Consider the following 25,681-nt stretch of genomic DNA (forward strand, 5'->3'; position numbering starts at 1 on the left):
GTTCAGCAGCAACTTCCAAAAAAATCATGGCAGTTAACAGCTGTCTAAAATTGTTTCAACAATAAAACAAAACAATTGCCTTCATGAAGGAGAATTTATTTGCAGGACTGTTGTCTTAGATTAGTTTTAGCTAGGTGTACTTAATAAACTGCTCACTGGGTGTATAAACCTATATGGTAAGGTAGTGGCATTGCACTCCTTCTTGTTTCTACATTCAAATGTACTAATTCAAAGTGATACTAGTAGAGTAAAAGGATTATAGCCCACACACTGATTTGATGCAAAATTATTTTTGTTCAGGCCAAGCTGTCATACCAACGTCATTTTGACATTAGGTCCTTATCATTTATTATCAGCTAATTCCAAAGTGAGTCATGTTTATGAAGAGTTGCTGTTCTCTGTAGGTGCTGTCTGATATGACCATACTCCAGCGGAGGATCCCTCCTAGTTTCAGAGACCCTGCCAGCGCCCCACTGAGGAAACTCTCTGTTGACCTCATCAAAACTTATAAGCACATCAATGAGGTATGACATGTTTGACTCTTAACAAACACATATGGTGTCTTTTGACTTTACTTCTTTTACTTTTCAGATTTTCAATGAAATTTCCTGCTTTCTACATCAGGTGATAGGATAATATCAGGTTATCAGGTTTAGAAGAAAATGATATCTGCAGAATCCTAACAGTGTCTTAATTGTATGAGGAGAGAAAGCAAGTGGTATAGGTTTCTGTGGGATGACTGAGACATTTGTGGATTCTGTACATGAGCAGGCCACTGCTGCGAACATAACGAGACTTGGGAACTTGTCTCAACATCTGTGAATGTATGTAGGCTCAGCTGAGGGAGTTAAAAAAAAAAAGCAGATGTGACATTTTTTAAAAGTAATTTACAATGTGAAGGGAAATTAAAAACCCCAAACTCTATATCATGGTTTTCAACCAGTGGTCTGTGGCCCACTGGTGGTCTGTGAAGGAGGCACTGCAGAGGTGGACCATGACCATGCATTCAATAGTGCAGTTTCACTATAGGAATAATTCTGATTTTATTTTATTTTCTTAAACACATTTTCATGTATTACTCATTGTGAATAATCAAATCCATGCAAATATATAAAATTTAGAAAAGCCCAGGTGACTTTCAGTTTTTACTGATGGAACTGGTATAGGCATCAACAATCTAATATCCTATGAGGAACAAAATAATGAAATAATGACAGTTACTAGTAATCAGCTGATTTGGGGTTTGTTTTTAAGATGTACCATGAAATATAGCTGCCAACCTAAACTGTGTTTTCATTCACAGGTGTACTATACTAAGAAAAAGCGGCGGGCGCAGCAGGTCCCTCCAGAGGACAGCAGCACCAAGAAGGAGAGAAAAGTCTACAATGACGGCTATGATGATGACAACTATGATTATATTGTGAAAAATGGAGAAAAGTGGCTGGACCGCTATGAGATAGATTCGCTGATTGGGAAGGGTTCCTTTGGACAGGTGAGGTTGATATAGGAAATATCAGTATGAAAACTGAGCCCACATTTATTGTTGGTTATGTTCTCTTTGCTATGTGTTTTTCTTTTTCTTATATTTCACCATTTTCTTTGATCTCTGTCTCCTAGATCAGGGGTGGCCAGTGCCGGTCCTCAAGTGCCACTGCCCTGCCTGTTTTCCGACTATCCCTGCCCTATCCACTGCTGATTATAGGAGAGAGATACCAATACCTATAGAGATATACCAACAGAGATAAGATATACCAATAGAGATACCTGGGAGATACACTTTGTCCTTCCGCATTCCACCTTCATCTAAGATGGTATCCTTCAGCTTCTGATTGAGTGAACACACCTGATCCAGGTAATCAGCAGTGGGTAGTGCAGGGATTTCTGGGAAACCAGCAAGGCAGCAACACTTGAGGACCCGGATTGGCCACCCATGTCCTAGATGTTTTGGGCTAGAAACTTCATTCAAATTTAAAACGTAGAGTTATGCTCTTACTTTTTTGTGTAACCTTTGTACTTTTTGTACATTAAACTTTTTGTCAACTTTTATATAATGTTTTTTTTATGGGCAAAACTTTTAACTTCCTCTAAACATTCCTCTTTTTGTCAGCTTCCTTCTTTATCCTACTTTGGGTTAGAGTAATTTTATGAGGCAGTTTGGTTGAGACACGTGAACAGTGCACCTGCCCATTTGTCCTCTCCCTCTGTTTACTAACATGACGCCAGTCAGTATCTGTTAACCGAGTTGTTTCTAGTACATGATGTGTCCTCACCTGTTAATACTACAGTTCCCCTGTCAGTACTAGTCCTTTCATTACCTCTACTCTCACTACTAGTATTTCTGACAGTACTATTACTTTATAATATGCTAATACTTCTAACATTAACAATAGATAGATTGACTTTCTAGGTAGAATATTTTTATTCCTCCTTCCTTTCATCCTTATTTCCTTCTATACTTCCTGTCTCCTTTCTTTCCTCCTTTCCTTCCTTCCCTTCATCCTTATTTCCTTTATTTCTCCCATTCTTCCATCATCTGTTGTTTATTTTATCTCTTTCCTCTGCCCTCTACCATTGGATCAGCCAAGATTGATCGGGCTCCCTCAGAGACATGACCTTATACAGGTCATAAAGATCATTTAAGGATGTGCCAGCAATTTTGCTGCACACCTTCACAGCATCCTGTGATTTTTCAGTTTGACAGAAAGACCTGCAAATAAAGGAAAAGATAAGAACTGATTGAATAAAACAAGAATAAAGCATCTTCATAAAAGTGTTGTTGATGTTAAAGCTGTGAACTTTATCGTAAAGATGCATACACTAATGTGCTTTTGTACACACAGCATCAACCTCAAAGCACATTTTGTTATCGATCACAGTACCAAGATATTTGTACTGCTGCACCAGTTCAGCAGCCTGATTTTCCATAACAGGAGAGATGGCAAAGGGGTTTTTACTAAATCATCTGTCAGTCATCGCTTGTTTTTTCCAGTTAGTTCCTACAGTCTGTAACAAGTTAAAGTCTGTTTAGTGAATTTCCAACATTTTCTGTTCCTGTTAAAGGAATAGTTGAATATTTTGGAAAATACATTTATTTGCTCTGTTTCCATGAGTGAGAAGAGGTCAGGAAAGGGTTAGCCAAACTTGGCATAAAGACCTGAAAAATAAAAAAACACGCCACCAGTAGCTGGAAAGCTCACCAAGTAACATATAGTATTATTGAGTATTTTTCTGAGTTTCAGGATATATTTAGTGAACTTCACTATACTTGTCAGGATCCACATTTCTTTTAATCACAGCAGGAGCTGCTCTTATTTGGACACACTGAGCACATTTTATTATACTGTACACGACAAGACAGTCAAATTCCATTCAGATAGCCTGGCATGTCTACTAAAGAAAATGAAAAACAGAAAAAGTATGTTTCTGTCATGGCATGTGATGGCAAAGTACGTTGAAATCTGTCTACAGGTGGTGAAGGCTTACGACCACCATGAGCAAGAATGGGTGGCCATTAAGATCATTAAGAACAAAAAGGCATTTCTAAACCAGGCACAGATTGAACTACGCCTGCTGGAGCTCATGAACAAGCATGACACCGAGATGAAATATTACATAGGTAAGATGGCCAACATACATACACACACACTACATTGAGAGAAAATGGGAGAAAGTACATGTACTACTGCACAGATGTACCTATGTTTATACTACACTGGTTGTCTGCATACACAGATCTGGTGGAAGTCTAAGCAGACCTTCATGAATATGAGAAGATAATACTCAGAGTAGTCAAATGAAAGCTGCCAGTCACAATGGAATTGTTTAGAATTCTTAAATTTAAAGAAAATCATAGAGGGATCTCAAAAATTCATTATGTCACATCTTCCTTTTTGGTATGGACTCTTTTATGCTACAGCTATGGTTCCCAAACCTTTTCATGTCAAGATCCAAAAGAGAAATTTGGTTTTTCTCTGGGCCCCAAACTTACAAAAATACATTATGAATTGCTAAAACGTCTGCAATTGTAAATGAGTGATAATGAACACACCAAACCCTGAATTTAAAATGTAGACTATAACAAATATATTTACAGTGAGGAACGGAAGTATTTGAACACCCTGCGATTTTGCAAGGTCTCCCACTCAGAAATCATGGAGGGGTCTGAAATTCACATTGTAGGTGCATTCCCACTCTGAGAGACAGAATTTAAAAAAAAATTTCAGGAAATCACATTGTATGATTTTTTTTTAAAGAATTCTGCTGAACATAAGTATTTGAACACCTGAGAAACAGCAAGAATTCTGGCTCTCAAAGACCTGTTACTGTGCCTTGAAAAAGTCCACCTCTACTCCACTCATTAATCTAAATTAGTAGCACCTGTCTGAGCTCTTTAAAGACACCTGTCCACCCCACAGTCAGTCAGACGCCAACTACTACCATGGGCAAGACCAAAGAGCTGTCAAAAGACACCAGAGACAAAATTGTGGACCTCCACAAGGCTGGAAAGGGCTACAGGGCAATTGCCAAGCAGCTTGGTGAAAATAGATCAACTGTTGGAGCAATTGTTAGAAAATGGAAGAGGCTAAAGACGACTGTCAGTCTCCCTCGGACTGGGGCGCCATGCAAGATCTCACCTCGTGGGGTATCACGGATGATGAGAAAGGTGAGGAATCAGCCCAGAACGATAGGGAGGAGCTGGTCAATGACATGAAGAGAGCTGGGACCACAGTTTCAAAGGTCACTGTCGGTAGAACACTACGCCGTCATGGTTTCAAATCATGCATTGCACGGAAGGTTCCCCTGCTCAAGTCATCACATGTCCAGGCCCATCTGAAGTTGGCCAAAGACCATCTGGATGATCCAGAGGAGGCATGGGAGAAAGTCATGTGCTCAGATGAGACCAAAGCAGAACTTTTTGGTCTAAACTTCACTCGTCGTGTTTGGAGGAAAAAGAAGGATGAGTTGCATCCCAAGAACACCATCCCTACTGTGAAGCATGGGGGTGGTAACATCATGCTTTGGGGGTGCTTTTCTGCGAAGGGGACAGGACGTCTGCACTGTATTAAGGAGAGGATGAATGGGGCCATTTATTGTGAGATTTTGAGCAACAACCTCCTTCCCTCAGCCAGAGCATTGAAGATGGGTCGTGGCGGGGTCTTCCAACATGACAACGACCAAAAGCACACAGCCAGGATAACCAAGGAGTGGCTCTTGGCTTCCAGTGTCTTTCAGGATTCATTTTAAGATTCTTTTATTTGTTTTTAAGTCTTTGAATGGTCTTGCTCCATTGTATCTTGCTGAGCTTTTATTTCCTTATAGTCCCTCTCGGTGCCTCAGATCAGCTGACCAGCTCTTGCTTGAGGTACCGTGGGCCAGGCGTAAACTCAGAGGGGACAGAGCGTTTTCCATTGTGGCTCCTAAGCTATGGAATGCGCTGCCCCTTTACATCAGGCAGGCCGCCTCGTTGGCTATTTTTAAAACTTACTTGAAGACTCACTTGTATGCTTTGGCGTTTGATATGCTATGAGACTCTGTTTGGGCTGAGTTTTGGTTGATAGTATTTTGTTATTTTGCTATGTTGGTTCTTTTATGTTATTTTATTGGTATTTTAATATTGTAGTTGTCACGTTTTTAGATGTTTTGAATTGTATCTTATGTTAAGCACTTTGTTGGCCTCGGCTGTGTTCAAGTGCTTTATACAGTGCCTTGCGAAAGTATTCGGCCCCCTTGAACTTTGCGACCTTTTGCCACATTTCAGGCTTCAAACATAAAGATATAAAACTGTAATTTTTTGTGAAGAATCAACAACAAGTGGGACACAATCATGAAGTGGAATGAAATTTATTGGATATTTCAAACTTTTTTAACAAATAAAAAACTGAATAATTGGGCGTGCAAAATTATTCAGCCCCTTTACTTTCAGTGCAGCAAACTCTCTCCAGAAGTTCAGTGAGGATCTCTGAATGATCCAATGTTGACCTAAATGACTAATGATGATAAATAGAATCCACCTGTGTGTAATCAAGTCTCCGTATAAATGCACCTGCACTGTGATAGTCTCAGAGGTCCGTTTAAAGCGCAGAGAGCATCATGAAGAACAAGGAACACACCAGGCAGGTCCGAGATACTGTTGTGGAGAAGTTTAAAGCCGGATTTGGATACAAAAAGATTTCCCAAGCTTTAAACATCCCAAGGAGCACTGTGCAAGCGATAATATTGAAATGGAAGGAGTATCAGACCACTGCAAATCTACCAAGACCTGGCCGTCCCTCTAAACTTTCAGCTCATACAAGGAGAAGACTGATCAGAGATGCAGCCAAGAGGCCCATGATCACTCTGGATGAACTGCAGAGATCTACAGCTGAGGTGGGAGACTCTGTCCATAGGACAACAATCAGTCGTATACTGCACAAATCTGGCCTTTATGGAAGAGTGGCAAGAAGAAAGCCATTTCTTAAAGATATCCATAAAAAGTGTCGTTTAAAGTTTGCCACAAGCCACCTGGGAGACGCACCAAACATGTGGAAGAAGGTGCTCTGGTCAGATGAAACCAAAATCGAACTTTTTGGCAACAATGCAAAACGTTATGTTTGGCGTAAAAGCAACACAGCTCATCACCTTGAACACACCATCCCCACTGTCAAACATGGTGGTGGCAGCATCATGGTTTGGGGCTGCTTTTCTTCAGCAGGGGCAGGGAAGATGGTTAAAATTGATGGGAAGATGGATGGAGCCAAATACAGGACTATTCTGGAAGGAAACCTGATGGAGTCTGCAACAGACCTGAGACTGGGACGGAGATTTGTCTTCCAACAAGACAATGATCCAAGACATAAAGCAAAATCTACAATGGAATGGTTCACAAATAAACATATCCAGGTGTTAGAATGGCCAAGTCAAAGTCCAGACCTGAATCCAATCGAGAATCTGTGGGAAGAACTGAAAACTGCTGTTCACAAACGCTCTCTATCCAACCTCACTGAGCTCGAGCTGTTTTGCAAGGCGGAATGGGCAAAAATTTCAGTCTCTTGATGTGCAAAACTGATAGAGACATACCCCAAGTGACTTACAGCTGTAATCGCAGCAAAAGGTGGCGCTACAAAGTATTAACTTAAGGGGGCTGAATAATTTTGCACGCCCAATTTTTCAGTTTTTTATTTGTTAAAAACGTTTGAAATATCCAATAAATTTCGTTCCACTTCATGATTGTGTCCCACTTGTTGTTGATTCTTCACAAAAAATTACAGTTTTATATCTTTATGTTTGAAGCCTGAAATGTGGCAAAAGGTTGCAAAGTTCAAGGGGGCCGAATACTTTCGCAAGGCACTGTACTTATGTTCAGCAGTGCTAGACAAATAAATTCTTTAAAAATCATACAATGAGATTTCCTGAAATTTCTTTTTTAAATTTTGTCTCTCAGAGTGGGAATGCACCTACAGTGTGAATTTCAGACCCCTCCATGATTTCTAAGTGGGAGAACTTGCAAAATCGCAGGGTGTTCAAATACTTCTGTTCCTCACTGTATATTTTCATTATAAAAGTGCATCACAGCTAAAATGCAATTGCTGAGAGTAATTTTAAATTTCTCACCACCTTAAAATGAACTTGTATGAAACAAACATAATTTGGACTGCCGTCAAATTATATTAATTTCACAATGAATAGTCCAACCTTAAAATATGCAAATACTACATGTGTAGTGTATTATGCAACCTACTTGCCATACATTTTATTTCATGTCATGCAATAATAAATGACTTTTGAAGAGAAGTTTTACCCGATCATATGCATTGATTCACAGAGCACTAATTTACTTCAGTCACACAGTGAGATTCAGTTGTGCACCTGTGATAGAATTTGTGCTGGTTCCTAGTCCCTCCTCCTCCATCATCTCGCTGTCTTTTTCAGTATGTTTACATGGTACAGTCGCTATTGAACAGACATCATTTTCACTGCTGGGCTGTTGCTCAAGAGCAAAAATAATTGATGAGTATTGTATGACATGCTGAGCAGCCTATTTTCATGATACTGTATTTATGAAAGGGACAGGGCAATTCTCAGTTTATTTGACCCATTTGCAGTCAAACAGTGTCAGTTTCTTTACAGACATTTAGATTTAAATTGAATGTTTTCAGTTTTTAATTGTTATTGCACTGACTGCACTCAGTAGTCACATAGCTAGGAGAGATTAGACAACGATGGGTTGAGCAGCTCTACAATAATCAAACTTAGAACAAACTGTCAGGCACATGATGCTCACTCCTCTTTGCTTCTTTGCTCGTTGTCACACAGTCCGTTAGCAACTTTTGCATACTAAGCATCAGCCAACGGGTCAGCTTTCTTTCTCTGTTGTTCCTTTTCTGCACTGTGGGTTTTCCATCTCTCCAAGTTTTATTTACTACCACATCTATTTTAGAGGTGTGAAATCAACAGCCCTCTGTTAAGGCTTGCACCAGCAGTGTCGCTGCAGCTGGCCTGTTGAATATCTATAGGCATTTAGGGTGGATAATGTCTAAGTGGTTTGGGAGAAAAATGTATTGGCCTACCAGTAAAAATCAAGAACTTCATTGCCTGCCGAGAAAAGGTTTATAAGAGACGGAGAGAGGCAGAGAGCCTCTCACACAGCATCTGAGCTGAACAGATCCACTTCTCTTACCACGATCCATTTTGGGCCACGACCCTAACTTTGGGAAAGATGGTACTATAGAGATTTCATGGTAGCTGCACACATTTAACATATGTAAAGCAGTATTAATAATCTGTCACAGATGCACTTCTGTTTCTATAAATGTATCAATCCAAATGATGCTAATGGAGTATCACTGACTTCAAGATGGCATGTTTTTGGTTTAAGTCAGTTTTTTGCCTCTTGTACAACAACTGAATATTAGCTCCCACAGACATATTCAAAACGTATTAATTTCATGATTAAATATACAGATGCAGCCATCTTAAATTGCTGGCTGGACCGCAGAGGAACCATGATGATCCGTCACAGGTCCACTCATGGCCCTTGCTCTTACCATGTATCCCCCATGATCACGTAGTGATCGTAGTGCTACCTTGTTAATGCCCCAAAGCAATTGTGTGCCAGCCGCTTGCAGTGTTGTGTATATATCCACCAGTTGGGGCAGTGTTTGTTGTAGTTTATTGCAGAGGCTGGTGGATGAATCTAGTAGGGCCGTCGGACCAAGCTGAGGCGCTTGGTTGGCAGTGGCTGCCTACATGTTAATCAGAAAAGAGACACTCGCTCTTGTGCTCTGTTCCTCTTATATTCTCTCCAAATAGTACCTTTGACTTTTTCCACATTTCAGGGCCAGTCTTGGCCACAAAGACACACTCTAATAAAAATTACATTCCTATATACCCCATGCAACTAAATTGCAAATGCTGATATGTTTTGTAGTGAAGGTATCTGACTATTAGATTGTATTCTGATGCAACATAACATTAATTCTTGAATGAATGAAGTGCTGAGTGGGAACGAAGGCACAGAATGCAGTTATTACATCATATGCATTGTGAATTCTGCTCTAACACAGAATTTATGTTAAGTTTTGCTTTTTCTAGCACCGAGTCAACACATAACTGTTATAAAACCTGTTAAACAGTGTCTGTCAGCAGCACCTCCATAGCTCATTCAGTTCAGCAGCCTCTGTCTCCTTCCCTCACCTCCCATTTCAACTTTCCACACAATGATCAGCACTGTGCTCATGTGCTTCAGCTGGTCCTTGAGAAACACTGATCTGACACTAAAATCCACCCACAAAATAAATTCATCGTGAAATGTGATTTGATCTTCAATAAATTCACAAATACCAGCAAGGACAATATTTTAAAGCTGCTAAAACACAAAACAGTCATGTCTTTACTGAACATACCCATTATATATATACCTTACCTGTGAACTGATGCAAGATGGCATCTTGCCTGATTTCATCGCTGTGGACTGAGCACCTCTTGGAGCATGGCTACCTCGATTCAAGCTGGACCCTGATCCACAACTATTGCTTTCTTCAACCGGTTGGCTCAGATGTCGACCCCCCTCGCCCACATTGCCAGCTTGTGAGATGCTCGGACCAGCGTTGTTCCCAGGCCAACCTTCGCCCAGTTGCTCGGGCCGGCCTTTTGCAGGATAAGCCAAGCCCGCTTCACTTTGCTTTCTTGAACGCAAGATCGCTTAATAATAAAACTTTCATCCTTAATGATTTTATTTCTACATACGACTTGGATGTGTTTCTTACCACCAAAACCTGGCTGAAACAAGGCGATAAGTCTTTTTTCTGAGCTCCTACCGACTGATTATTTATTTTTTAATACCCTACCCCGCACTTCGCTGGTAGAGGTGGCGGTCTGGCATCTCTTTTCAAGCCGACCCCAAAATGTCGCCTTCTCCCCTCCAAAGCCTACTCCAGCTTTGAGCTACAAACTTTTATTCTAGCACTGCACCATCCTATTTTATGTGCATTCATATATTGCCCCCCCTTTATCAACTTCATTGATAAAGTTTGGGCTATTAGACAGAATATTCCCAAGCCGCTACCTTATGCATTGCCTGTATCTCATGTATTACATACCCTGGATTCCTTTATTCCGATCTCTCTGCCTCAACTTAAAAAATGTGTGCCACAGCTAAAGTCTGCCTCCTCCCCCCGGTTCCTATCCCAGCCAGGATTATTAAGGAGGCTATTGAAACTGTTGGGCCCTCTCTGGTCACTTTTATTAACTGCTGCCTTAGATTGGGCTCGGTTCCCGCCGCCCTTAAGCATGCGGTAGTGAGACCACTCCTTAAGAAACCTAGCCTCGATCCTTCCCTTCCATCCAACTTCCCCCCCAATTACCCTACTGCCTTTTTTTAATCTAAGGTTATGGAAAAAATTGTTCTTACACAATCGCAGTCTCACCTGGATCATCTGGATGTTGCTGACAAGTTTCAGTCAGGCTTTAGGCCCTGCCATAGTACTGAGTCTGCACTAGTGAAGGTCCATAATGACATTACCATGGCCCTTGATGCCAAGTGCCCCGTCATCTTAGTTTTTTTAGATCTATCCGCAGCTTTTGACACTATTGACCATGCGACTTTACTGTCGAAACCCAAACACCTCGTTGGCCTGAGAGACGCAGTCTTAAACTGGTTTATTTCTTTTTTTGACAAATAGAACCTTTTCTGTTATCATTGATGACTTCTCCTCTAACATAGCCCCTCTTATCTCAGGCGTCCTTCAAGGCTTGATCCTGGCACCGTTACTTTTTTTCTTTATATACTGTATATTAAAATCAGCCAGAATAAGAAGACGATCATAATGAGGTCTAACGCCGGCCACAAAATCTGCAAAGTCATTTACAAAATCCTTGTTATATTTAGGTGGCCTATAAATAACAGCACACAGTACAGGATCAGAACGACCCACCTCAAGTAAAGTCATTTCAAAGCTAGAAAACATAGGCAGGGGTAAAGTGCACTGCTATAAAAAAAGTTTGCTTTAAAACCACACGCTGTCTCTCTGCCACAGCCTGACAAGCGTGGCGAGCTAAAAAATGAACAACCTGCCGGCAAGAGGTCCGTAAAGGCGCTAAACTCCCCGGCATCCACCCAAGTCTCTGTCAGAAAGAGGAGATCCAGATCCCTAGAGTTGAAAAAGTGTTAGGGTGCACTCAAACACAGAGTGAGTGAGCAGATAAAAAGCGGACCCAGGTGGCTAGCTTCGGTGCAAGCAGTGAGGTTTATTTACAGTGAAGGTAGTGACATATATACAGGAGGAGTAATGAGGTAGATGACCGGGTGTCGATCAGCAGCAGCAGAAAAACAGTCAGTGGTATGGTGGATGATGATGTACCGGGCTGCGGACGCAGAGGTCACTCCTGGGCTGGTCGAGGTGGAGGTGATGATGGCTGTAGACAGAAGAGCAGGGATAAACTGGGTAAGGGAGACTGTGCATCGACCTGGGAGGCGGTGGCTGGTGGTGTAGATTAAATCCAGGGGGGTCCAGAGGAGAGGTCCGAAGAGGAAGAAGACACTAGAGACGGCAGGGCAGGATAACGACTAGGTTGCTAACAAGAACTAGAAAGAACAAAGACAATCTTAGCATAAACTCAACAAAACAACATAACAACCACTGGCCTGAAGACAGAGAAAGAACTGGCAGGGGAGTGACTGGTGAACAGTGTATAAGTATGGAGGAGACTAATGAGGTGCAGCTGGTGAGTAATCAGGGAAGTGGGGCAGGTGTGTTGAATAGTGCAAGGGCTAGGCTAGTGTGAGGAAAAAGAAGAGAGGAAGGTGTAGCCAGGCAAACCTGACAACAAGTCCCTTAAAATAAAGGTTTTATTCCTTACCGAGCGGACATTCACCAGGCCAGACCATGCCAGTTTTGGTGTTTCAGCCCCCTCACTCACAGATATGGTAAAAGACCTTGGAGTGATATTTGATAGCAGTTTTAATTTTGATAAGCAGATCAGGGCCGTGGTTATGACCAGCTTTTTCCACCTGAGACTTTTAACAAAGGTGAAGCTTGTTTTATCGTGTGCAGACTTAAAAAAAGCTATCCACGCTTTTTTCACTTCACGACTAGACTACTGCAATTCCCTCTATGTTGGTATTTCTCAGTCTTTGCTTCGGAAGCTTCTACTGCTCCAAAACGCTGCGGCTTGGCTGCTGTCGAACACTCCCAGGTACGCCCACATCACCCCTGTCCTTCTCTCCTTACACTGGTTGCCAGTACAGTGGAGAGTTTAAGATGTTGCTATTTGTCTTTAAGGCTATATATGGCCTCGCTCCGCCGTACCTGTCGGATCTGTTATCTGTCTATGCTCCGCGCAGAGCTGTGTGCTCTTCGGAGCACTTGTCCTTAGTGGTCCCACAGTCTCGATATAAAAAAATGGGGCGACCGCTCTTTTGCTGTGTATGGCCCTAGACTCTGGAATTCTTTACCGACAGAGCTTCGATCCATAACCGAGCTAGCAGTTTTTAAGTCAACTTTAAAAACTCACTTTTTTAATGTACACACAGCACCCCATATTGACAGAAAAACACAGAATTTTTTGACATTTTTGCAGATTTATTAAAAAAGAAAAACTGAAATATCACATGGTCATAAGTATTCAGACCCTTTGCTGTGACACTCATATATTTAACTTAGGTACTGTCCATTTCTTCTGATCATCCCTGAGATGGTTCTACACCTTCATTTGAGTCCAGCTGTGTTTGATTATACTGATTGGACGTGATTAGAAAAGCCACACACCTGTCTATATAAGACCCTACAGCTCACACTGCATGTCAGAGCAAATGAGAATCATGAGGTCAAAGGAACTGCCTGAAGAGCTCACAGACAGAATTGTGGCAAGGCACAGATCTGGCCAAGGTTACAAAAAAAAATTCTGCTGCACTTAAGGTTCCTAAGAGCACAGTGGCCTCCATAATCCTTAAATGGAAGACGTTTGGGACGACCAGAACCCTTCCTAGAGCTGGCCGTCCGGCCAAACTGAGCTATCGGGGGAGAAGAGCCTTGGTGAGAGAGGTACAGAAGAACCCAAAGATGACTGTGGCTGAGCTCCAGAGATGCAGTCGGGAGATGGGAGAAAGTTGTAGAAAGTCAACCATCACTGCAGCCCCCCACCAGTCGGGGCTTTATGGCAGAGTGGCCCGATGGAAGCCTCTCCTCAGTGCAAGACACATGAAAGCCCGCATGGAGTTTGCTAAAAAACACCTGAAGGACTCCAAGATGGTGAGAAATAAGATTCTCTGGTCTGATGAGACCAAGATAGAACTTTTTGGCCTTAATTCTAAGCGGTATGTGTGGAGAAAACCAGGCACTGCTCATCACCTGTCCAATACAGTCCCAACAGTGAAGCATGGTGGTGGCAGCATCATGCTATGGGGGTGTTTTTCAGCTGCAGGGACAGGACGGCTGGTTGCAATCGAGGGAAGGATGAATGCGGCCAAGTACAGGGATATCCTGGACGAAAACCTTCTCCAGAGTGCTCAGGACCTCAGACTGGGCTGAAGGTTCACCTTCCAAAAAGACAACGACCCTAAGCACACAGCAAAAATAACGAAGGAGTGGCTTCACAACAACTCCATGACTGTTCTTGAATGGCCCAGCCAGAGCCCTGACTTAAACCCAATTGAGCATCTCTGGAGAGACCTGAAAATGGCTGTCCACCAACGTTTACCATCCAACCTGACAGAACTGGAGAGGATCTGCAAGGAGGAATGGCAGAGGATCCCCAAATGCAGGTGTGAAAAACTTGTTGCATCATTCCCAAAAAGACTCATGGCTGGATTAGCTCAAAAGGGTGCTTCTACTAAATACAGAGGAAAGTGCTTTAAATTAGTGAATATTTTGACATTGTGTTCAAGCCCCAAAATATTCCATAGTTTAACCCCACTTTCAGACACACAAACTCCTCCTAGTAGTTATGACCATTGGTATTGAAAAGTTCCCATAGCCCCTCAAACTATAAAATTGCTCTTGCTGCGTGAATAACTTTTGTATGTTGGCAGGTAATAGGTTGTGAAATGCTTTAAATAAAAGTTGCGCAGTGTTGATTTTAACAAGGTCCTGTATTTGTAATAACTTTGATTTGAGAAAAAGTGGATTTGTGTATGCATAGCCCTTTTTTGTAAGATAACGAGTGACTGTATTGAATTATTGTAATTATTTCCCCATATTTCAACACAGTAAGTTAAGTACGGTAGAATCAGGGAACAATACAGGGTATGGAGTGTATCATAATAGAGGACATGTTTGGCTTTATTTATTATTGCAAGACTTTTAGAGACTTTGGCTTCTATGTGTCTGATATGAGATTTCCAAGTTAGTTTGTTATCTATAGTAACCCCTAAGAATTTAATTTCAGAGACATTTTCAATTTGTATCCCATCTATCTGAATCAACCTCTCCATTTTTGTTTTATAATTACCAAATAGTATGGCTTTAGTTTTAATTAAGTTTAAAGATAATTTATTACTATCTATCCATTTTTTAATTTTCCTTAATTCAGTATTTACAACATTGAGTGTATCATAGCGTGTTGGTGTCATTTGTAAACAACACACACTTAACTAACTGTGAAATATATGTATCATTAATATACAAGTTGAATAGTTTGGGGCCCAATACTGACCCCTGAGGGACACCACAAGAAATGACATGACAATTAGATGAGGACACTGTATTCTGTTGCTTAAATAGCTCTTTACCCATTTACCAGCCATCCCTCGTATCCCATACCTTTCAAGCTTCCTTAATAGTATTGCATGATTGATAGTATCAAAGGCTTTTTTCAAATCAATGAATATACCAATGATGAATTTTTTATTATCCAATGCATTTGATAATTCTTCTGTTGCATCAATTATAGCCAATGATGTAGATCTTTTGCTGAATCCATATTGACTTTTATTAATTAGTTTGTTTTTCAACAAATTTTTCTAATCGAGTGTTAAATATTTTTTTCTAAGATTTTTGAAAATTGAGGAAGCACTGAAATTGGTCTATAATTGGTAAAATTATGCTTATTTCCATTTTTAAACAGTGGAATGACTTTTGCAATTTTCATTTTATTGGGAACACAACCATTTTGAAGCGACAAATTGCAGATGTGTGCTAGGTGTTTTACTATTGTTTATGAGTTTTTTTTTAATAGTGCCATATTGATGGAGTGACAATCCACAGAATATTTACTTTTGGACTATGTCCATTACTTCTTTCCCGCTAACTGCTGAAAGAAAGACTGTGTTTGAATTTATTTTAAATATTTCAATTTTTTTCATTTGTTCTTCTGGAATTTTTGCTGCCAAGTCGGCACCAATGTTTACAAAAAAATTATTAAACCTATGAACTACCCTGTTCATATTGTGATAGTCCCCATTTGAGTCAACAAAATATTCTGGGTAAGTGTTTTGTTAAAATCTTTTTTTGAGAATGATAATAAAACTAATATAAAGGATATGGGATGTATTAAATAGCAATTATAAATTTTTTATAATATAATAACTTGTTTTTATACAGCTTGTATCTTTTCTCAGCTTCTTTTGTTTTCAATTTAATGAATGATTTATAGAGATTATCTTTCTTTTTACATGCATTTTGTAAGCCTTTAGTCATCCAGGGACATTTTGAATATTTTTTCTGTTTACTGTAAACTGAAATAGGGCAGTGCTTATCATATAGTGTTATAAATATTGCCAAAAAGTTATTATAGGCTCTGTCTGTGTCCATCTCTCCACACACCGCGCTCCAGTTTTGCATATACATTTTCATTACTTTTAATTCAAGCTCCATTTAGTGGTAAATGGTCTTTCCATTATTGAGTTCTATTGTTAGACATTCCATTACATTATCAATTACAGTAGACATATTGTTTAGAACAGAATATTTTATAGATTTGTGTACATATAGCGCGACCCCCACCTCCTAGTTTATTTTGTCTATTTGCGTAATGGAGGTCGTAATCCTCTATTTCAAAGTCGATTCCTCTCTCTTGATTGAACCAAGTTTCAGATATAGCTATAACACTGAAGGGATAAACAAAGTTCTTTAAATATTCTTATTGCATTGAAATTTGTATACATACTTCTGCTATTAAAATGGATAATAGACTATTTGTCCTTGGTAATGAAATTATTGGAGTATTGTTCATTTGTATAGTAATTACAGTTATTTTTTATGGTAGAACGGAAATTATTATCAGGATCAATATCCTTCTCTACATCGTGCGTATTGTACTCAGTATATTCCATCGCACCCAGATCCAGTTGCTGGAGTTGTTCAAGTCTCTGCAGTAGGTCTGTCTCTGTGTAATTGTCCTTTTGACCACCTATATGTGGTTCAGTACTCATTGTGATAGTGTAAGTCAAATGTTACCTTATTTGCTTCCAGATGGTTGATGTGCATTGTGATCACTGATACTTGTCCAAGTCCTCAAGGTTTCTTATTGTGAGAATTTTTGCCTCCTCGGGGGATCCATTTAACTTGATGAAGATTTTGCCACTTGTTAACTTGGTGTTGAATTTTTCATTGTTTCTTGAGGCATCTTGCTTTCCTGGCTATATCTGCTTTCTTTTTTGTTAAATGTTCATTTATATATACATTCGTCCCTTTGAGTTTACGACCTTGCTTTAACAATGCCGTCTTGTTTTTCCTACTGACAAATCTCAGAATGACCGCTGGTCTGTCATTTTAATCCTTTTTAGGTAGAGGGTGGCATGCTTCAATGCACTCCGGGTTCAGCTTTATTCCTTTGCTCTGGAGAAAGACTACCACTTGTTGCTCCACAAAGCGGACTTCCTCCTCCCCTGGCTCATCTCCGCTGTTCGCGGCTACCACGCGCGCATACGAGCGTGGTTTGATGGGAGAACCGGTGATGAGCAAGTCATTCATCCGGGAGTATTGCTCCAGATCGTCCACCCTCTGTTCTAGGTCCACAATCCGTTTGTCCTTTTCGAGGTTTTGGAGGCGCAGCTGTTTAACCTCCTCCAAAAGTTCCACAAGCCGATTCTGCTGCTTCTTCACTGCAGTCATCTCGTCACTTAAGAAATCCAGAGACTTTTTTATGTCGACTTCCTCTGTCTGTGTGCTCTTTATTTTGGCCCATTCCGCTGAAATGCCACGACCAGTGACAGGCAGTTCCAACACACTGACAGACTACCACCAATAGCCAACTAGCATGTACTTTCTTTAGACTGATAGGGAGGGAGATAATGATTATTAGTTGGTGGGAAATCCTTTAGTTATGAATGCAGACAAACAAAGCTGAGCAGGGAGATCCAGAAGCAAACGCAACCTCCCGCCAAATCGACATGCCTGCGTACACGTCTCACCTGCCCACGTACACCATCCACGACGTCCAATGTTTGACGTTTGTTTGAGGATGAAGGAGGGGAAAGGAGGTGGAGAGGGGAAGGAAGAGAAAGTGAAAGCGGTTTTATAAAAACACTTAGACAGGGTCAGTGTGTTGTTCACAAGCAGCATCTGCTGATGTGAGCCAGGTCTCTCAAAAGGAGAGCTCAGAAGACCTACAATCAAGAGTTGTTGATTTGCATGTAGCTGGAAAGGGTTACAGAGTCATCTCAAAGACTTTAGATTCATCAGTCCACAGTTGGACATACTGTCTGCAAATGGAGTTGATTTGGTTCTGTGGCTTCTCTCTATAGAAGTGCATGCACAGCTGAGATTACTCCAAAGGTGCAACGCAGAATTCTCAGTGAGGTAAAAAAAAAAAAAAGAACCCTAGAGTAGCAGCTAAAGACTTGAAGGATTTATTGGAGTTGGTTAACTGTATGAGTCAACTATACACAAAATATTGAACAGGCACGGTATCCATGGCAGTACACCACGGAGGAAGCCGTTGCTTTTCAAAAACAACGATGCAGCATGCCTGAAGTTTGCCAAAGACCACCCTGACACTCCACAACACTACTGGGAAAATGTCCTGTGGACAGATGAAACAAAGGTAGAATTGTTTGGGAAGAACACAGCACTATGTACAGTGGTGTGAAAAAGTGTTTGCCCCCTTACTGATTTCTTATCTTTTGAGGGAGCATCATGTGGGGCAGCTTTGCTGCCTCTCTGGACCTTGACCGCTTGCCATTGTGGAGGGAAAATGAACTCCCAATTTGTCAAGGTTTCTTACAGGATAATGTCAGGGAGGCTGTCAGCAAGCTGAAGCTCAGAACAGACACTAGTAAAAAAAAAAAAAGTTTGCAGCAGGAAATAACTGGAGACTTGGCTCATTTAAACAGTAGTCTATGGAGATAATGCTGCACTCAGTGTGCCAGAGAAAATAGACATAAAGCATAAAACGGGTAATGTGCAGCTCACATGCTAGTGTTGGAGACATTTTATAGAATGTTTCATGAAAAATGCATCTAAAAACGTGCTCAGTCTGAATTGGCCTTAACTGCTCCTGTGTATGTGATTCGTCGTGGTGTTTTATAGGCTTCACTGAAGCATGTGATTAAATAAGTGGGTGCATTCCAAAACCTGACCAGCACAGTGTCTGTTTGTGATGGGTGGGTGTGGTTTTTGTTCCATTTAAATTCAGTACATGAAACGGCACATGCCGTTGACGCTGACCTGAAGACACAGCAAATTGCGACACAACATGTGGAGTCCAATAGAACAGTGAACAGCAGCCTGTTTGTTGTCCGATATGTGGACACCATATCCTCACAGTTGTCCACAACTTTTGATTTTAATCAGAAACTCTGCAGATTTGAATCATGCTGATCTACACTGCAAAAATCATGTAAGCTAAACTACTTTTTTCTGCAAATTTGAATGGACTATTTGTCATTAGGTAATGTTCTAATAATGTTTAAGGTAAAATACATGATATAGATTAGGGCAAGAAATGTAATGTAGACCTAACTTCAGCTAGAATGCTAACAAAGTACTAATATACAGCTAAAGCAGCTTTATGTCTATGATTTATCATGACTTAACCACTTTGTGCGGTTAAAATAGATTGTAAGCCTGTGATGAGATTTGAGACAAAATATTAATGTAACTACAGTGAGATTAGGTGAAGGCTTTTATTTAGCTGTTTTAAGCAGGTCTATGAGCTATAGCCTGAAACATCTGTAATAATAACCCATAATCAATCAAAGAAAATATGGATGAAAATGCTCATTTCCTTGACATGTCCTTGCAGAGGTCACAGTTCTATTAATGCTCCACACCAGAGGCGTGAAAAGTAGACTTACTTTTTTGATAATCCAGTAAAATTGCATTGACTATTAACTACTGAAATCCATATGTCTTTACATTGCCTGAAAAGAAGCTCACTAATTGTTTTGATGAGGCCAATTTTTGCAGAAGCATCTTTTCATATGACAGCCTACAACAATTAGCTTTATTCTCAAAATGACACACTAAGTATCAACAGAACATGAGCAGTGAAGTACAGTGCTGACTAGGGGTGTTACTAGACATCAAGCTCTACTGGGGCACAGGTCCTCCATTACTCACATCACACAATGTTTTTTCATGAATGTCTGCAGCATGAATGAAATGTGCTTTACATTTTGCTACTGTATATGAACTTCCCTTGCTTACACCCACTGTTCCACTGCCATACTGCTGCTACTGAAACTAAAACATCTACCGGTAAAGGTAAAAAATGTAGAGATATTAATCTTCATGAACATCTTTTTTTCAACACACATTAAGAACATTCTCAACATGTTTTAATGCATTAAAATCTGGCCCTGTATTGCACATTTTTTTTTGCATTCTTCTGCATTTTACAATAACTAATTTAATAATCAAGAAACCTCAGTTTGATTTGTCAAATTTAAACTATTAACATTAATTAAAAAAAAACACAATCTAATCATTTTTTGTAACTCATATAAGTACACAACATATTGATGCTCCAGTGACTTTAAAATTGTGTTGTGCAGTGGATGGCTTCTGGTCACACACCTATCTCCATAGACACAGAAGCTTCCTTCACACTTTCGCTTTGTGCCTCAGGTTTACTTGTTTGTTAAAAATGCATAAAATAAACAATATTTGGCCTTTGTGACAAGAGCATCAAATATATTTATTATTTTATAGAGCATCAAATATATTTAATATTTTATATATTATATTATAGGCTATTCATGAAATGCAGTGTCCTAAATTAACATAAACCACTGCTTGTGTTATATTATCCCAGATACTTGGCATTCATAGTATTTCATGCATTACACCAATAAACAGCATTTTAAGTGTAGTCCAATTGATCATATGCATTGATGTACAGAGCTCTAATTTATTTCATATTCGACATCCGCACCTGGTTACGTACTAGCTAACTAAACTAGCCATACCTTGTTTACCAACTACAGCCAGGTTGGTAACAATACAGCATTTTTAAATTCTTCATCAGCCTCAGAAAATCCAACATACCACTTCTCTTTTCTACCACCAGGTGTGGCAGAAAGGTCACCATGTCACCCCCTCATAACTGCTTCATAGTATGCTTGTCACTTTCGGCTTTTCCCATTTAGGGGTCACCACAGCGAATCGTCACACTGACGACTCGCATGTTTACATTTGGCACATGTTTTTTACGCTGGATGCCCTTCCTGATGCAACCTTGATTCGAACCCGGGCCGCAGCGGCGAGAGCGCTGGGCCTTAACCACTAGCCTACCAGGGATGGCATTACTGTTTCATAGTATATGGATGTAAACAGGAAACCAAAACCAGCTTGTGCACTGTCTCACTGTACTTCATACCATACTGCGCCAGATAAATAATGACAGTGTGTTTTATATGCAGTACAGTGTTTAGGGTACTCGGTGATCTGTTAATCATGGTGTTGATGTTTTTAAATGCAAACATAAAACCTACCTTCATTACTTCACAAATATGTTTTACTGCACAACATATATTTTTTTAACTTTAGTTACTTTTCAGAATCAGTGGAATAAAACAAAATACAGTCATAAGACTTTACTGATCCTTGGTGGGAAATTCCCAAGCTACCCAACAGTATGTAAGGTACTTCATAGTAATAAAAATAAGATGATATGAGAGCATGGTAGTGCCTGTGGGGAACGCAGAGCAAAATGTGAAATTATTGCAGCTGAACTATACATAATATACTATAATCATTTAGGATAAGAAGCTATAGAAACTCTAGAAATAATTTTGAAATATTAAAGAAAGTCTAAGAATACAGTATGCCTAGAGCTAGCACAGTATTATTATGAGGAACATGTTAGTAACGAGACCACTAGCATCCAACAGTTTCTGCTGCCAGAGCACAGACAGAAGGATAGAGTGTGCACTTCGGCTGCATTCACACAAAATTCTTCAACAGGGCTGTGCGACCATGTTTATTTGCCTTTTAGAATGTAACCACTGTGAAATGATCTGAAAATAATATTTCTCTGATTCACTGCTTTGTTGTTGCTAATGCCTCACTTCATTCACTCTCTAGCATGCTGAACCACCACAGCTCTGAAAACTACTGGATGGATGTGATCCTATCCCTAAACAATGTCAAACCATTATTTTCATCATTTATTTCAGTTACCATAAACTGTTTAAAAACAGGCTGTCATACTTTACTGTAATCTGATAAATCATACAATGAAAAGAGGGACAACAATGCTGAACAAGGTTAAATAGCACACCAGTTACATTTCCAAAAAGGCTGCTAACTTGTCTCAGAAAAACTCAGAGACACTGAATGTGCATAAACATCAGCTCCACCCGCCCATACTTCTCAGTGTGCAAGGAACATTTCTTAGACAGAGGTGTGAATGCCAGTCTCCTTTTCCCAGTATGTGTTTATGCACACTGCAGTTTTTCCTTATGAACCAACACTGTCCAAAATGTCCCTGACTTTTAATTAAGATTAATGAATGCTGAGTGCAGCACACAGAGTAGTTTGGACACTCATCTGAGACACACAATATCACATTAACAGTACAGTTAAACAGTGGAATTGAGTCAAACTATCGCTGTCTCCGCTCCACTTCTCTGTTAATAGGTTGAGCCGTTTAGCGATAAATGCAAATACAGTTATATTGATACTAGTGTTGTCAATCGATTAAAATGTTTAATTGCATTATTGACCATAGTCAATTCATGGTTAATTGCAAAATAATCTCACATTTTTAATCTCTTCTAAACAGTGGTGGAAAGTGATTAAGTACATTTACTCAAGTACTGTATTTATAGTATGTACAATTTTGAGGTATCTGTACTTTACTTGAACATTTTCACATTCTGCTACTTCATACTTCACAACATTTTAGAGGCAAAAGTTGTACTTTTTACTCCACTACGTTTATTTTATAACTTTGGTTACTAGTTAGTTTTCATAGCCAGACCAATACAAAAAATACCATGGTGGAAAATTCACAAGTTACCCAGCAGTAATTCAAATTAAATGCATATAAACTAGCTAGCTTAAAACTAGCTCCCCCTTTACCAGTTTCAGCATTAAATGTGATGTATACAATAATACATCAGTAATTATATAATTAATTAATACAATAGTATGATATACAGGAATGTGAAATGTGCCATTCTGTATAATCAGTACTTCTAGTACCTTAGGTACAGTGCCTTGCGAAAGTATTCGGCCCCCTTGAACTTTGCGACCTTTTGCCACATTTCAGGCTTCAAACATAAAGATATAAAACTGTAATTTTTTGTGAAGAATCAACAACAAGTGGGACACAATCATGAAGTGGAACGAAATTTATTGGATATTTCAAACTTTTTTAACAAATAAAAAACTGAAAAATTGGGCGTGCAAAATTATTCAGCCCCCTTAAGTTAATACTTTGTAGCGCCACCTTTTGCTGCGATTACAGCTGTAAGTCACTTGGGGTATGTCTCTATCAGTTTTGCACATCAAGAGACTTAAATTTTGCCCATTCCTCCTTGCAAAACAGCTCGAGCTCAGTGAGGTTGGATAGAGAGCGTTTGTGAACAGCAGTTTTCAGTTCTGTCCACAGATTCTCGATTGGATTCAGGTCTGGACTTTGACTTGGCCATTCTAACACCTGGATATGTGTATTTGTGAACCATTCCATTGTAGATTTTGCTTTATGTTTTGGATCATTGTCTTGTTGGAAGACAAAGCTCCGTCCCAGTCTCAGGTCTTTTGCAGACTCCATCAGGTTTCCTTCCAAAATGGTCCTGTATTTGGCTCCATCCATCGTCCCATCAATTTTAACCATCTTCCCGGTCCCTGCTGAAGAAAAGCAGGCCCAAACCATGATGCTGCCACCACCATGTTTGACAGTGGGGATGGTGTGTTCAGGGTGATGAGCTGTGTTGCTTTTACGCCAAACATAACGTTTTGCATTGTTGCCAAAAAGTTCGATTTTGGTTTCATCTGACCAGAGCACCTTCTTCCACATGTTTGGTGTGTCTCCCAGGTGGCTTGTGGCAAACTTTAAACGACACTTTTTATGGATATCTTTAAGAAATGGCTTTCTTCTTGCCACTCTTCCATAAAGGCCAGATTTGTGCAGTATACGACTGATTGTTGTCCTATGGACAGAGTCTCCCACCTCAGCTGTAGATCTCTGCAGTTCATCCAGAGTGATCATGGGCCTCTTGGCTGCATCTCTGATCAGTCTTCTCCTTGTATGAGCTGAAAGTTTAGAGGGACGGCCAGGTCTTGGTAGATTTGCAGTGGTCTGATACTCCTTCCATTTCAATATTATCGCTTGCACAGTGCTCCTTGGGATGTTTAAAGCTTGGGAAATCTTTTTGTATCCAAATCCGGCTTTAAACTTCTCCACAACAGTATCTCGGACCTGCCTGGTGTGTTCCTTGTTCTTCATGATGCTCTCTGCGCTTTAAACGGACCTCTGAGACTATCACAGTGCAGGTGCATTTATACGGAGACTTGATTACACACAGGTGGATTCTATTTATCATCATTAGTCATTTAGGTCAACATTGGATCATTCAGAGATCCTCACTGAACTTCTGGAGAGAGTTTGCTGCACTGAAAGTAAAGGGGCTGAATAATTTTGCACGCCCAATTTTTCAGTTTTTTATTTGTTAAAAAAGTTTGAAATATCCAATAAATTTCGTTCCACTTCATGATTGTGTCCCACTTGTTGTTGATTCTTCACAAAAAAAATACAGTTTTATATCTTTATGTTTGAAGCCTGAAATGTGGCAAAAGGTCGCAAAGTTCAAGGGGGCCGAATACTTTCGCAAGGCACTGTATGTTTTGATGCAAATACATTTGTACTTTTACTTAAGTAACATGTTGAATGCAGGGCTTTTGCTTGTAACAGTATTTTTACACAGTTGTAGGTAATGTAAAGGATCAGAGTACTTCTTCCACCACTGGTTCTAAATGTACCTTAAAGGGACCCCAAGGTAACTGTGATTACTGAGAGAAGTCCAGTATTCTCTGGGAAGCCAACCATGTCTGTCCCAACGCCTCCTCCACTTTAGCTTCACACAAGTTGTGTATCTTGGTTACAGTGGCAGCTCTCAAAGGCAATTCATATGATGCAGAATAATTTCAAGCAGGTTAGTATTGTGCTGTGCTCAGTCTGTGATGATTGTTTTATTATTTTACAGCTTACACCTGCATATCATAAAGTTTTCTTTCTCTTGGGAATAGTACAATGCTCCCCAGGCTAGGTTTGACCGAAAGTTAGTGGTTATCATTTTTGATAAATACGTGACTTTGGTGTATTACCTAATCCCACATGGGGTCCATTGTATTTATCAAGGAGACCAAGCTACAGCTAACATGTATGGAAGAGGATGTAGCTGGAGTGCAGTAGCATTGTTTAGAGCACTGCAGCCCTCATCTGAAGCCTGTGGTATGCTGACCCAGAGGAGCTGCTGTTAGCAGACAACAAGACAAGAAGAGTTTCCCTCACCAGCATACAATCTGCAGACCACCAAGATGAGTTCGACTGTCCTGGGACAGTCTGACCGCTGCGCCAGCCAGTCCGCAGGAGGTGGAGGATTGGAGTAAAGCTGACATCCAACCTGACTTTGCCCTCAGCTTTGCGCTCGGCTCTGCTGCTGCTGCTGCTGCTGCTGCTGAGGTAGAGTGCATGGACGAAGTGGAGGGATTATTAAGACCTGATATGTTTCAGATTATTAAACTGACTTTGGTGAAGATACTTAAATTGATGATCACTGCTCATGTACAAGCATTGTGCAGCGGGTGTGCTACTGGTG

The 25,681-nt window shown here is 40.2% G+C and overlaps 1 protein-coding gene across 4 annotated transcripts in view; it reads left to right on the forward strand.

Moving 5' to 3' along the window:
* The window catches only part of dyrk1b (dual-specificity tyrosine-(Y)-phosphorylation regulated kinase 1B), a 166,787-nt gene that overhangs the window by 112,972 nt on the left and 28,134 nt on the right, over nucleotides 1-25,681 (forward strand). For all 4 annotated transcript variants that reach the window (XM_020620670.1, XM_020620668.1, XM_020620669.1 and 1 more), the window contains 3 exons: nucleotides 405-524; nucleotides 1,304-1,492; nucleotides 3,469-3,616. In XM_020620670.1, coding sequence (XP_020476326.1) covers nucleotides 405-524; nucleotides 1,304-1,492; nucleotides 3,469-3,616 — 457 coding nt within the window. The remainder of the gene's footprint in view (nucleotides 1-404; nucleotides 525-1,303; nucleotides 1,493-3,468; nucleotides 3,617-25,681) is intronic.

Source organism: Monopterus albus, unplaced genomic scaffold (genome assembly GCF_001952655.1).
Source record: "Monopterus albus unplaced genomic scaffold, M_albus_1.0 scaffold245.1, whole genome shotgun sequence".
NCBI classification, from domain to species: domain Eukaryota; kingdom Metazoa; phylum Chordata; class Actinopteri; order Synbranchiformes; family Synbranchidae; genus Monopterus; species Monopterus albus.